The sequence below is a fragment of the Hipposideros armiger genome, unplaced genomic scaffold (assembly GCF_001890085.2).
Source record: "Hipposideros armiger isolate ML-2016 unplaced genomic scaffold, ASM189008v1 scaffold_40, whole genome shotgun sequence".
Classification (NCBI taxonomy): Eukaryota; Metazoa; Chordata; class Mammalia; order Chiroptera; family Hipposideridae; genus Hipposideros; species Hipposideros armiger.
The window spans coordinates 4,995,803-5,010,662 of NW_017731390.1; the positions used below are offsets into that span (position 1 = coordinate 4,995,803).

The 14,860-nt window shown below is 41.2% G+C and overlaps 1 protein-coding gene across 1 annotated transcript in view; it reads right to left on the bottom strand.

Annotated features, from left to right (window-relative positions):
- Positions 1 to 14,860, bottom strand: part of TOP2A (DNA topoisomerase II alpha) — a 35,532-nt gene that overhangs the window by 17,050 nt on the left and 3,622 nt on the right. The window contains exons 3-12 of the mRNA XM_019638460.1: positions 7,262 to 7,352; positions 6,924 to 6,987; positions 4,473 to 4,618; positions 4,187 to 4,284; positions 3,752 to 3,964; positions 3,224 to 3,397; positions 2,937 to 3,038; positions 2,708 to 2,845; positions 1,268 to 1,406; positions 118 to 275 (exon numbers count right to left, since the gene is read on the bottom strand). Coding sequence (XP_019494005.1) covers positions 118 to 275; positions 1,268 to 1,406; positions 2,708 to 2,845; positions 2,937 to 3,038; positions 3,224 to 3,397; positions 3,752 to 3,964; positions 4,187 to 4,284; positions 4,473 to 4,618; positions 6,924 to 6,987; positions 7,262 to 7,352 — 1,323 coding nt within the window. The remainder of the gene's footprint in view (positions 1 to 117; positions 276 to 1,267; positions 1,407 to 2,707; positions 2,846 to 2,936; positions 3,039 to 3,223; positions 3,398 to 3,751; positions 3,965 to 4,186; positions 4,285 to 4,472; positions 4,619 to 6,923; positions 6,988 to 7,261; positions 7,353 to 14,860) is intronic.

A 14,860-nucleotide genomic window follows, 5' to 3' on the forward strand; every position in this document is an offset into this window, starting at 1 on the left:
CAATTTCTTAAAATAACAAGCTATCCAAAATATAATTCAACATGCCCGATGAGAGAATAAAACAAAAGCATAAAGTCCTGCATTATAAAAAAGTCTAAAGATAGTTTTATATTCTACCTGTTTAAGAGAAGCTTCTCGAACATTGAGTATTTTTCCTCTAAGAGGGAAAACCCCATATTTGTCTCTCCCAACCACACCAAGGCCTGAAACAGCCAAAGTTTTAGCTGAGTCTCCCTCAGTCAAGATAAGTGTACACTCAGTGGAGTTTCGGCCCCCTAAAATAAAAATACACAAATTAATATTGACACATTTAGTTCAGTCTCAAGTATTAACTCAGACTTGCTGTTGGTGGCTTCGTGATAAAACTCAAATAGTTTACAATTCATAACAAATTGGCTTAGGAGTAAAATGGAGCTAATAATATATATTTTTGCTAAAGTTCATAGTAAATTTAAAAAAAAAAAACAGTTTCTTAGGCTAATTTCTCATGATATTTATACCGTTGCTGAACATTCATTTGATCATATTTAAATTCTTAATGATGGGGTTCAGAAGATGCTACCCCAAAATATGGCACCTTAGTATATTGAATATTTTAAGCTTGAAGGAATTTGAGAAAGTGGTAGAAGCAAGATCTGACCTCCCCGCTCAACCTTCTCCCTTAAAGCAGGTCATAAGATCTTCATGTGAGAGGTGCTCTCTGTATACCCAGAGGAAAGGAACATTCTTATCTTCAAGATTGTGGGACTCAGAGAATTTGAACGAACAGGCCTCATTGAGACTCCCCAAGTTTACTACACTGAGTTCATACTCTTTGCTTATCGTATTTTTCCATGACTTTCCACTCTTCATCAAACCTAGCATGAATACACTCAGGCTTAACCATTTTTTGGGGGCTTCATTTCCTCCTGTGTCATGTAAAACTTATATTAAATAAATTTGCATGCCTTTTCTCCTGTTAATCTGTCTTTGTCAGTTTGATTTTCAGGGACCTAAGAGGGTTGAGGAAAACGTTTTCCTCCCCTATAGATCAATATGTAAACATTCTTGTTTTATACCCCAAAATAATCATCCTAACATTATTTTTAACAACCCCAAACTGGAAATGACCTAAATGTTAATACAGGTAATCCATTGATTTTTAACAAAGTGAAAATACTCCCTTGATATTAACTGGCAAGGAAAAAAAAAAGCCATCGTATCCTGTTAATGAATAAAACAACTGAACTACAAGATTTAAAGTTTGGTAACATTAGTAAACGTGTACCTGCATCATTGGCATCATCAAGTTTGGGAATTCCCTTGATTCTGTTATGTTTTACAGCTGAACACTTCTTGTTTAACTGGGCTTGAGCCTTGAACTTCACCCAGTTTAATATGCTTTCTACAATACCACAGCCAATTGCCTGAAAACAAGAAGATTCATGTTAGGGAAGAAGAGTTCTGTCAGAAATCTAGAATACCAATAGGATCCCATAAAAATAATTCAAAGATTGAAGAGGTAGAAAAATAATTTTTGGATAGAGGGTGGTACATCTTCCTGTCTCAGGTTATCACTACTGAGGAAGCTGGTTCCTTTGGGCTCATTCATTTGATAAATATTTACTGACTACATACTTATATTGTGCCAGACACTGAGCTACATGTTGGAGATCTAGTGGTTAAAACAAATTAGATATGATCCTTGTTCTCATGATGTTTAATATACAAGGAAGACAACACAGAAATAAAATGAGAAATCACGAGTGTGATGAATATTATGGATAAGTGAAAAATGTGCTACATATAATAATGTATGTCCAGTGTTATATTGGAACAAACTTAGTTGGGGAGAAAGCTAGAAAGTAAAGGCTTTTTTTCCTGAGGAAATGACATTAAGACCTGAAATAGTTAGCCAGATGAAAAGCATTTCTGGTGACGGATAAGCATATGAAAAAATTCTAAGGAGGCAGAGACTATGCTTTTCAGTAATTTAAAGCCAGTAAGAGTGAAGACTGCATAACAGGAAAAAGTGCCAGAGAAGAGATTGGAGATGGCAGGGTCTTTTAGGCCAAATTAAAGAATTTGGACTTTTTCTAAGGGTGGAAGCCACTGAAAGACTTCCAAAAGAGACTGAAGACAAAAATGTGTGCTTTAACACACAAAAAAAGATTATTTAAGAGCATTGCAAAGAAAGGGCTGAAACTGTATGAACATTAAGAACCTATTAAGAAATGATAGTGGGAGGCTACTGACAGATCCAAAAGATGCTTCTTATTGGTTGGATTAGAGAGGAGGGGCTAAAGAGAAGGCTCCCAGCTTTCTTGTTTATGCAACCCAGTGGTTGGTTGGGGCCTTTTACTAATATAGGAAAGTTTTGGTTTTTTTTGGGTGGGGGAGTTCTTTGTATGGAGGCCAGAGGGTATGGAGCAAACTGAGTTTTGGATGTGTGACTGAGAGCAACTTTAAGCATTCAGTGCTTGTTTAAGTAGTTAGATGGGCTGAATTCAGAAGTGATCTAAACGGGATGGTGATGTGAAATGGGGGAATAAAGGCATATACATGGTAAATAAGGCGCTGGTAAGACCATTGAGGTAAAGCTGTTTTTTAAATTTCCTTTGCAGAGTAAAAAAACATGTAGGAGGAATCTTTGTTTCTGCAGAGCTGAGAAGGGCAATGGAAAATAAAGCAAGCTGCCTCTATTTTTTATTTCCCTCTAAGTACTCACAGCTTTGATGAATTTTTCACTTAATTGGCATGTTGATCCAAAGTTCTTGACTTGTAAAGTCATGTTTTCTTTCGTCTGAGAATCAAAGGTTGGGTTTTCAATTAAGGCATTCACAAAAATCCACATGTGGTTTTTCACCTGCAATAAAAGTTGATATTAAATCACCAAAAACTTACTCATGCTTTATTTATAGCCTCTTCTTCCTTGACTTTGTGCTAAAATACAATACCTGATGTGCCTTTACTGCAACACCACCTTTGTTCTTCTTCTTCACAACATCAATAAGTTTAGTCACAATCTGATCAGTTACATATTCAACATGTCTGCCACCCTAATGAGGAAAAATACCAGACTGTAAAGCTCAGTATCATCAAAAATATAAAAAACATAAGGAGTTTAATTTAGCTTCCTTTATACCAAGGCAGCCAAATATTCAAGTTCATTTTGTATGATAAAAAATAACATGGACACATATGTAAATATAAATCATCATTAATAATCCAAGAATAAAATTACCTTGGAAGTAGCAATGCTGTTGACAAAGCTAATTTGCTGAAAGCCTTTTTCACTCATTGTTAAACACACTTCCCACCTGTGGTTTACTTGCTCATGGATAATTTTCAATGGATTGCCAGTTTCATCTACTTTATCCTTCAAATACATATCCACATAACTACGGAATCCTTTCACCTGAACAGGAACAAAGAGTAATGGTATTAAAAATATTATAAAAAGTAGATTCAATAATAAAGATTTTTCAAAACTAATGAAACAGTGTTCACTGACGAGCATAAAAGAATGGTCATTAAAGGGCACAAAAAGGGTTTTTTTAGGTGTTTCTTTGAGGAAGAAATTTCCTTAAGTAAGTTTAAAATGAGCTGATTAAAAAAATGTGGTATATAGTTTTCTTTTCAGGAACATATCTGATAAGTGGTAAGAAAAACATATCAGAGGAAAAATAATAAATTTTGCCTTTGATCGTTTGCCTTTGTGATCGTTATCACAAAGTCCTTCATTACCTTTCACACTCAGGAAAATACTTACTGGAAGCTTACTTCCATTGAGAAAGACTTTGACATCTTTAGTGGATCCAGCAATATCATATGCTCTTCTAACCATTAGTGCAACAATATCTTTGTCTAGGCTTTGCATTTTAAACTTAGACAAATCAGGCTGGAAGGTAATACATGTATAATCTTCTCCATTAAAGGGCTTGAGTTCCATCTCACTAGCTCTCCCCATGTTATCCATCCACGTCTATGGAAGTAGAATAGGAAAGATGAAAAATTCAAGTCATCTCACAATCTAGGTCCAAATAACACAAATTTATGTCCTAAGGTAAAATCTAATATATGTTCATGAATAATTTTCCATGTTTTAATAGATTATACAGCATGTTAAATGAAATCAACCATTAATGTCATTATAAATTGCTATTGTACAATTTATAATCAAGGCACAAGATATCTATTTACTTGCCTGTTTGAACATTTTCTTGTATTCTCTAGAGGCTGTTTCCACAGTAAACTTGGTACTGAATATGTTACACAATTTGGCTCCATAGCCATTTCGACCACCTGGACAAATAAATACAAAATACTATTTAATTGTTATTATCTCATTAACAGCTGTATGTCTTAATCTCTGGCAAAGCGATTCAATTATAGAGACCTATTCCCTTATTTTTTAACTTTATGCTACAGATAGTCATTTAAAAGATGTATGCTTTCAGCAACAATGTTCTTTATTTTCCTTGATACTCTACCTGTTACTTTCTTTTCATCATCATCATAGTTACTAGAAGTTAGGAGCTGTCCAAAGATGAGAGCTGGGACATATACCTTCTCAACTTTGTGTTCAACAACAGGAATACCTTTTCCATTATTCCATATGCTAATTAAATTGTTTTCCCTAAGAAAAGAAGATTAAAATTTCATTGTAAAACAAATGTTAAACTAGTGCTTAAATGTTTTTTATATTTAAATATCATTATTTCTAAAATATATAAATTCACAAGTCTCAATTTCTTTTTTATATAATTTTTTTTCAATTACAGTTGACATACATTATATTAGTTTCAGGTATACAACATCATGATTAGACACTTATACAACTTATGAAGTAATCACCCTGATAAATCTAGTACCCATCTGACACCATAGTTATTACAATATTGACTATATTCCCTATGCTATACTTTACACCCCCATGACTATTTTGTAACTACCAATTTGTACTTCTTTTTTTTTTTAAGATTTTTTGGTGGAATTGGGGAAGAGGAACAGCCAAGTTGTTGTCCTTCGATCTTAGTTGTGGAGGGCGAATCTAGCTCAGCTCCAAGTCCAGTTGCCATCTGGTAGCTCAGCTCAAGGTGTCGTATTCAATTTTAGTTGTGGGTGGGCGTAGCCCACCATCCCATGCAGAAGTCAAACCCACAACCTTGTTGTTAGGAGCATGCTCTCTCACCAGCTGAGCCATCTAGCCACCTCTTGGCAGCTCAGCAGCCGCTCAGCTTGGGCGCAGCTCACTGGCCCATGTGGGACTCCAACCGGTGACGCTGTTGCTCAGAGTTTGCGCTCTTAACCAAATGAGCCACTCGGCTGGCCCAATTTGTACTTCTTAATCCCTTCCCTCTTTTCGCCCATCTCCCCAACTCCCCTCCCATATGGCAACCATCAAAATGTTCTCTATGAGTTTGTTTCTGTTTTGTTTGTTCATTTATTATTTTTTTTAATTTCCACATCTAAGTGAAATCATATGATGTTTGTCTTTCTGTCAGACTTATTTCACTTAGCATAATACCCTCTAGTCCAGCAGTTCTCAACCTTCCTAATGCCGCGACCCCTTAATACAGTTCCTCATAAAATTATTTTCGTTGCTACTCTATAATTGTAATTTTGCTACTGTTATGAATCGTAATGTAAATATATTTTTGTTTTCCCGATGGTCTTAGGCGACCCCTGTGAAAGGGTCGTTCGACCCCGAAAGGGGTCACGACCCACAGGTTAAGAACCGCTGCTCTAGTCCATCCATGTTGTTGCAGAAGGAAGAGAGAGGCAGGAATTGAAAACCTGTCTGAATAAATGATGGAAAACTTCCCTAACCTGAAGGAAATAGACATACAAGTCCAGAAAGCGCAGAGTCCCAAACAAGACGAACCCAGAAGCCAACACCAAGACACATCATATTAAAATGCCAAGGGTTAAAGACAAAGAGAATCTTCAAAGCAGCAAGAGAAAAGCAGTTAGTTACCTCCCATAACACTAAGTTGATTTCTCAACAGAAACTTTGCAGGCCAGTAGGCATTGGCATGAAATACTCAAAGTGATGAAAAGCAAGGGTCTACAACCAAGATTACTCTACCCAGCAAAGTCTCAATTTCTTAATGACTCTTTTTCATATATACCCTCAGAAATTCAGCATGAACTACCTTTCCCACCATGCTTAGTTCCTGACACTCCTGAAATAGGAGGCAAGAGGAAAAAAAAAATCAAACTTTTTCCAACACCTGGGCAGACACTGATAATGTTGAAAAAAATATGAAATTTTAAAATGTTAAAATAAACAAAGGGAAATGATTTATGCTTAATGGAAAGAAAATAACAAAGTTTGGAAACAATATTACACTGCTTTTAAGAGGATCATCTGTACTGTCCTAGCTCTCTTAACTTTTCCACTCAACAAAGCTCATTGCAAAACAAATGTGAAAGGGAAAAACATCATTTGTAAACTGCCCTGCTTGCCAATAAAATACTAAAAATTTATTTGGACTTTGATTAGGCTAATAAAAAGGTGAAACAAGCATCCTGACCATCTACAAAGGGATACCCAGCATTTATAACCAGAAATGTTAGATCTCTATCACCACCTTCTGGTTTACTATTTGAATAGCGTTACGTGAAAAAAAGCTCTAGATTGCAGAATACTTGGAGCAACTGTTGGAGATGCTTACTGAACTATTTAGGGATGAAGTGCCATAATGTCTGTAATTTATTTTCAAATGCTTCAGAAAAAATATAGATGAAGCAAATATGGCAAAGTGTTGATAACTGCTGAATCTAGGTGATAGGTATCGTAGAGTGTTCATTTTAGCATTCTGCCTTTCTGTGCTTTTGCACTTTCATTTTAAAAAAGCCAACTTCACTATAAATCCAAGTAAATCCAACTAACGGAACAATGAACTATTAACAAACAAAAGACTAAGCAAGAGACTTACTGGTCAATTGTGACTCTAATACAAGACATTTTTGGGTCCCTTTGTTTATTGTCTGCAGCATTGACTGAAAGAAAATAAAATACACATTTGTGAGAAATTAAAATATTTAAAAAAATTCTTTAACTCTTAGAAAGCAAAAATCTCAAGCACAGTAGCATTAACAAGGTGTTAATTCAGCAATTTTTATTCACAGAACTGTTTTAGGAAAGAATTCAACTTCACTGTCTCACCTTTGCCAACTATTGTTTGAAATGACAGCTCTGGCTACAAAGGGTTTGCTAGGAATTGTACTTCTTATGAAGGCTTTGACCAGAAGATCTTTATGTGAAAGAACTTACCTAGAATCTCGTCAAAGATTTTGTACAAACCAGGAACAAAAGTGACTTCCCTCAAGTTCATGCCAATATCTTCATCGTAAACCCACATTTGCTAGAAATAAGGCAAAGGGATATAGTTATTTTTACCCCATACTTATTCTGTTTTATCATCATGATTACTGTCAAGTTTTCTGGACTATAAATATTCATATAAAATAGCCAAGGCCAGGGGCCGGCCGAGTGGCTCAGTTGGTTAAGAGCTCGCTCAAGAGTTTGAGCTCTGAGCAACAGCGGTTCTAGTCCAGCCCAAGCTGAGCAGCCGCTGAGCTGCCAACAGGTAGCAGGATGGCTCAGCTAAANCATCAAGAAGGTGGGCTGGGAGTAGGGTTGGATCACCATGGAAGAGAGATTAGAACTAAGCTGGGTCTTAGGGGACTAGGTCCAACCTCCTCATTGTACAGATGGGGAAATTGAGGCACAGAGAGAGCCATTAAGTGTAGGTGACTGTAATGCAACAGGAAGCTGGCCTGGGGAATAGAGGATAGAATGAGAAAGCCAGTATGTCTCCTAATGTGGTGGGGAATGGGGTCACCTGGACCTGTCACTTTCTTCCCAGCTCTGAAATTGGCAGAAATCCTAGATAAGGTCCTTGGGAGGTATGATATTGAGATTTATAATAAGAAACATATTTAGCCTTCCTCCACATTCCTGGCACAGGGCTCCCTAAAACCCTTGGAATTTCCTAAGCAGGGAAAGCAATAAAGGTGTCTTTTGTTATGTTAATAGTGACTTTTGGAAAGTGCTTAGGTAACTTAAGGATAAGGGCTGGTTGCCAGGGGAACCAATCAAGTGAATGAGGGTTGAAACTTTTGCCCTTACCCACTGACCTCCCTCCCGACCTCCTGGTAGGGGATGGAGGCTATAAACTAATGCCCCACGAAACCCCAAAAGGACAGGTTCAGAGAGCTCACTGGGAGAGGGCATGGAAGCTCTGTGCCTTTTCCCCATACCTTGCCCTATGCCATTCCTCATCTGGCTGTTCTTGAGTTATATCCTTTTATAATAAACCTGTAACCTAGTAAGTAAAATGTTCTGTGAGCCACCCCAGCAGATTAATCGAACCTAAGGAGGGTGTCATTGGAACCTCTGATTTATGGCAGGTCAGTCAGAAGCCCAGGTGACAACTTGGACTTGAGATTGGCATCTGAAGTGGGGTTGGGGTCAGTCTTGTAGGACTGAGCCCTTAACCTGTGGGATCTGATACTAACTCCAGGTAGATAGTGTCACAATTGAGTTAAATTGTAGGACACCCAGCTGGTGCTGGAAAACCCACACATCAGAATTGGTGTCAGAATAGCAGGAAGTATTAGGGTGGGACCCAGAAAGAGAGGAGTAGAATGGAGTGGGGTGCTGTGTACCTCTACACACATCCGTTTCCCTGGCGTTTCTCTGTCTAGACACTTCCTCCCCTCTGTCACTCTATACTTGCTTATTTGTTTGCTGGTGGGGAGAGTCTGAATAGAGGCTGAATGTCAGTGTGATCGGACAGCATAGGGAAGAGCTCGTATTCCTTAAAGAGTCACCGTGGGAGTAGCTTGGCAGTTATTGCCTCATTCCTTCTTCTAAAGAATGAATGAATGAATGAACGAATGAATGAATGAATAGGGGGAATCTGGACCTGGATCTTTGGTTTCATATCTGCCTCTAAATCTCTCCCAACTCTCCAAGTTCTTCATGTCATCACATCTATCTATCTTGTCTGCCTTCCCATCTTTCTGTCCTATTCTAGTCTCTCCTCTCTCGGATTTTCCCTTGCTAGTACCCTTTCCCCTTCTCTCTAGCCTTCCACCTCAAAGCATCATAGAATCTTATAATTAAGAAGTCTTAATAATCATGCCACTAATTTGTCACCTGATGTCTGGGATATGTCCTTTCACTTATATGGCCTCATTTGTTCCTCCTTAATAACCCTGCGGAGTGAAGTAGGGTCTGACATCTCCATTTTGCAGATGAGGAAACTGAAGTCTGTCATGGTGCGGACCCAGCCCACAGTATACGGCTAATCAGGGCCGAGCTGGGATTTGAAGCCCTGGTTCCGACTGCAAGAGCTCGCTGCCCCACAGCCTGTGCACCCCAACCTGAGGGCAGAGCTCTTCTCCACTGCGGGCTGTCTGGCTTTCCCTGGCTCGGGGCCCGGCTTCTGCTGCTCTTTAGATCATCATGGCTGGGTGGGGATGTGGAACAGACCGCACAGATCTGGACGATTACTGGCTCCAAACAAACATCGTGGCTCTGGAAAAGTCGAGGGCTGAGGGGCTGACATGGGAGGAATCCAGGCTTCAGGAGAGAAGAAGATGGAGGCGATGGATTAGGGGCTCCTGGTAGGATGGGCCTTATTTCTGGGACCACTCAGCCCTGTCTCTTTGGCCTCAAATTCCCCCGAGCCCTCACCAGCCGTCTTTAGGACGGCCCCTACCTCTCAGAACAAGGACAATGATGGACGGCAGCACAAGAGGTCCCTGGCATGGAAAGCCTCTCTCTGAGACTCTCTCTTCCCACAGCTGGGGCCAGATCTGGGCTCTGGGCTGCACCCCCAGCACCCTGACAGAGGGCATCAGAACTATCAGATTGGTGCAAGAGCTGGGCAGGCAGGGAAGGCACAATAGCCTTTGGGCACACAGAACCCTGACAAGGGCAGCCTGGCTGGAGGAAGAGGTGCTCTCTGGGTTTGGGCAAAGCTCTCCAAGGCTATGACGCCTCTGGGGTGCGGTGGGGATGCCAGTTGGGCCCAGGCTCTGTATCATCCCACAAATGGGTTTAAATCCCATTTAGTCGCTTGTGAGCTGAAGCCAGTCTTTTTACAACCTGGAGCCCCATCTAAAAAATGGGTTTATAGGGTTTCCACGGTGACCAGCACTCATAATGGCTAACACATATTGAGCCTTGCTCTGCGCCAGGCACTTTGCTGAGAGCTTTACACACTGCAGTTTCTTGCACAGTCCTATCAGGCTGGGCTGGCATTATCCCTCTTTTACAACCAAGGGCATTTAAGGATAAGAGGAAGGATGTCCCTCGGCCAAAGTCACAGAGCTAGTAAATGGCAAATCCAGAATTCAGTGCAGGCATTTTGGCTCCAGACTCTTCCTTTCACTTGGCTGGTCCTGGCTAATAACTAACACTCATTGAGCACTTAATATGTAGCAGGCACCACTGTAAGCATTTTACTCAGATCCATTCATTTAATCATTATAGCCACCCTATATAATCGTCACTTAAATGAAAGATGGAACAGAGAGGTGTGCTAATTTGTCCTAAATCTCCTGCCAGGAATCCAGTCCAGCCAGGCTGACTTGAGAGCCAGCACTATTAAAAAATAATAATAATAAATAAACAAAAAAAGCTTTTTCTTAAAAAAATTCAAATGTAACATACATACAGAAAAGTGCAGAAATAAGAAATATTTAGGGCCGGCCGAGTGGCGCGTTGGTTAAGAACTGNACAAAACGACAGCAACTTGTCTGTTCCCCTTCCCCCAACTCCCCAGCACTGTTCCCATCCCCCCAATTCCCCAATAAAATAAAATAAAATTTAAAAAAAAAGGGAAATAAAAAAATAGTACTACCACAGAGTTGTGTGAAGATTACACGAGATAACTGTTTAGAATAGTAGGCTAACAGTATCCGAATCAGGAAGCAGGAATTTTCCTTAGGCTGGCATGACAATTTGTGGATTTAACTATTTTTTTCTTCTAAAAGAACCAGAGGGTCAACCAATTGTTAAGCCACCCAGGCATACCTAATGCCCACTCTTGGCAAAGCTCCAGGGAGGGCCAGTGAGGAGGGGGTGTGACATGACATGAAGTCAAGGACGGAAGCAGCCCAATAGGCTAGAGTGATTGGGAAAGCCAAAGGAATGCTGCGTTGGCATGGCTCTCGTCCCTGTCCTCTGGGTCTTCTGGCCTCCAGTAGTTCCCAAGTGTTTTCAGCTGCACTCTGCTCACTACAGGTGTTGATCAGGAAGGCAACCTCAATGCACAAGACCTCCAGGGTCTCAGAGCAGGTGTAGGGAAGCCCATCCAGTAACCTGCCCACCCAGAGGCCGAACAGGCCTTGGCATGTCACTCTCTGCAGCTTCCCCAGGACAGAGGATGACTCTGACAGAGACCAGTCATGCTGCTTTCTACCCACTGGAACGCAGAGCTCCAAGGTGGTAGGGGTGGGTGGCCATGCTTCCCCAAGGAGAGCAGCCCAGCCTCTGCCCCTCTTGCCTCCACCCTGTTGCTCATCCTAGCCTGCAGTACCCTGTAAGACCCATCTGGGGATGAGGCAACAGGAATTTAATAAGCAGCTCTAGCCCTATTTACTGGGACCTAGCTTTAAATCTCCCCTGCAGTTTAGCCTGATCCTGTGGGTCTCTGTTCCAAAAACTTGGAAGCAGAGCTGTGGAGTCTAAATGACTTTGGAGTCACACATGTAGGAGTCAGAAATCGCTCTGAGCTTCAGTTTCCCTATGTCATTGTCCTTTATCAAAGGTACAGAGGGCTAAATGAGATATGGAAGCACCTAGGACAATCCTTCCCCAGCCCTCTAGCACTGAAAGTTCTTGCTTTGCCAACCCCCACGTCTCTTCTGGACATAAGCTGTTTCTGTCAGCCTGCCTCCTTCCCAGAGCCTATCACAGGGGCCCTGCAAGACTTGTGTGTGTGTGGGGGAGTCCACTGAAAGAAGTCCAGGATGGGTGGGCCTGGGAAGCGTTGTCTATAAAGAGGGAATTCCAGGTGTCGGCAATTGTGCAAAGATACATGTACAAGGTTATTTATTGCACTATTTTTATTAGAAAAGTACTGGCAGCAATCTAATGGAATGGAATGAAATTGATCTATGTGTACTGATATGGAAATATCACTAAGTATATTAAGTTTAAAAAAGGTGAGGGAGAGAATAGTATGTAGAGCGTAATCCTATTTAGGTAAATGTTTATGTATGCATCTGGATACATAAACATCTGGAAGGACTTGTAAGTAGTTGGAGAGGGAGGAAATCTTTTCTTGTTTTCCTTTCTATCCTATTTGAACATTTAAAAATTATAGACGTGTATTATGTTTATAATGTAAAACGTTAGCTTAAACAAAATTTAAAGGATTTTCCTCAGTAATTGTGGGTCTTGGTGATTCTCTGTGTTCATGCATGACCCTTTGCCAACATGTGACTTTCTAAATGTTTGTTTTCGTATACTCCCTATACCCTTCTCACCCCTGACCCTTTTCCTCACCTCACTGAAGGTCTATCTGTCTGTACAAGTTTGTGTGAGAATGTGAGTTTTGTAGCTAGATTCTCAACATACTGGAGGAACCTGCAGTTTAAGTGAACTCCGTGGTGAGGACTCAGTAGAAAAACTCAATCTTTGGGCCAAATCAAGGGACAGTGTATTGTGGTGGGAAGTTCTAGCCCAGCTCTGCTGTCACTAGTTGCATGACCTTGGGTAAATCCCCTCCTTTCTCTAGGTCTCAGTTTCCCCACCTGTACACTGAAGTCTGGGTAGCCCAGCTAGAGGAGTGGGTTGCAAAATGCCTTCCACAGAGTTTTAGAGAGGTGGTGGGACAGGCAGTCCGAGGAGATAAGGCCCAGGTTCTCCAAACCAGAGCAGCTGAGCTTTCATCTTTTTAGGGGTAAGAATCCTGTTCTGTGTAAAAATGGCGATCCACTACTTATATTTTTAAAAAACCCCTGTTCATTGAGTTGGTTTAAATCAGGGTATGCCGGTATCTTATCTTCCCCTTCCCTGCCAGTGCTCAGCCCAGAGCTGCATAGGAGTGAGCTCAAACCCACTGGGGCTGGGGCATGGTGTCAGGGAGGCAAATAATGGTCTCTGATTCTTTCCACTCCTTATGTGACACTCCTCCCCCTTGCCTCCTGGCCTAGTGGCATGGCTGATGTGACCTTAAATCTCTGCCAGGGTCCCAAGACCCCCTGGCTACCCATCTCTAGCACCAGTGGCTGCTAATGGCAGCAGCTGGAACTGGCAGTTGGACTTGGCATCTGTGCCTTCTGGAGGCTTGGTCAGCGAAACCTGGGCAAACACAGCCATGAACTCCTCCTTTCTCCCTCACCCCCAGACTCGCCAGCTCCTCACATCCTTCCTCTATAACCCACAGAGTGGAAGTGGTAAAGGGAGTGGGTTAGGGAGGACTTCCTATCTGACAACAGAGGCCAGGGCCGGCCTCTCTGCTCTCTTGGCTTCTCACATGAGAAGGGGAGGCAGAGCTGGACTGGATTGAGTATCTTGATGGCCAGGCTACCTGCATGCTCACTCCTGGTACGTTTTATCTGGTCACTCTGGAACATAGAAGGTTATCACTGAAGAACTCTGGGTCAGAATTCTCCCCATAGGAAGAGGACTAAAAAAAGTACTGTATTTCCCCATGTATAAGATGCACCCTTTTTCAAAAAATTCGGGGTCTAAAAATTGGGTGCGTCTTATACAGTGGTTGTAGTTTTTTTACTTGCATTTCCCGCCTTTTTCACACTTGTTTTTTTTGCGCTCATACAACCACTGTATAAGACGCACCCAGTTTTTAGACCCCAAATTTTTCGAAAAAGGGTGTGTCTTATACATGGGGAAATACGGTACATCTCTGGTGTGTGTCTTCCGTCTGATACTAATCTGATAGCTGTCCCACCTGCTGATACCTCCATGGCCACCAGGGCCAGGTTTAAGGCTACAGGGCCCCCTTTGCAGATGATCTGAGAGACTGGGAAGATTGGAAAGGGGTGGAGTGGAGCTAGGAGCAAGTTATTCCCCTAAAGGAAATAAAAAGCGATGCCCTTCTGTTTGGGATTAAAGACAATCATAGTGTTTACCAAAGACCTGCACATAAATGCTGCTTAGATGTTTCTCTTTCCTTCCTCTTGGTCACGAAAGGAAAGAAGCTACATCAGCAGAAAGGAGGGAATTTACAGAGAACAGAGAAGACTGTCAGTTGGAGCAGGCAGTTAGTCCTTTTCTCACTAGATGAGCTAGAACCTGCAATAGGAGAAAGCCTGCCAGGGCTTTTGAAATCAAGCTGTCTTGAAGCACTCCTAATGTCCAAGAAGTTTTAACCTGACAAATAAACATTTAGGGCAAGTGTAAGGAAGTATTCTATTTGAGGTTGGGGGAAAAAACCAGGATAAGATTAGTCTTTGATAGGTAAGAAAGAGTTCTTCTCCTTCTCCTTCTCTTCTTCTTTCTTCATCTTCGTTTCAGGTGTATAAAACAACGTAGTGATTAGAGATTTATATACTTCACAGAGTGATAATCTCAATAAATCTATTACCCATCTGACAAGAGTGATCTTTCAAACAGCATAATCAAGCGGGAAAATGCAATATGGTCCCTGTCTGGAATAGCCTCTGTTTGGAAATGACCTTTGTGGTGGGTAATGTTCTGTGTCAACCTGGCTAGGCTATGGTGTCCAGTTGTCGGGTCAAACGCTAGACTAGATGTTGCTGTGAAGGTATTTTGTAGATGTAATTAGCACCTACAATCAGTTGACTTTAAGTAAAAGGATTACCCTCTAGAATGACGGTGGGCCTCATCCAATCAGTTGAAGGACTTAAGAGCGAAACAACTGAGGTTTCC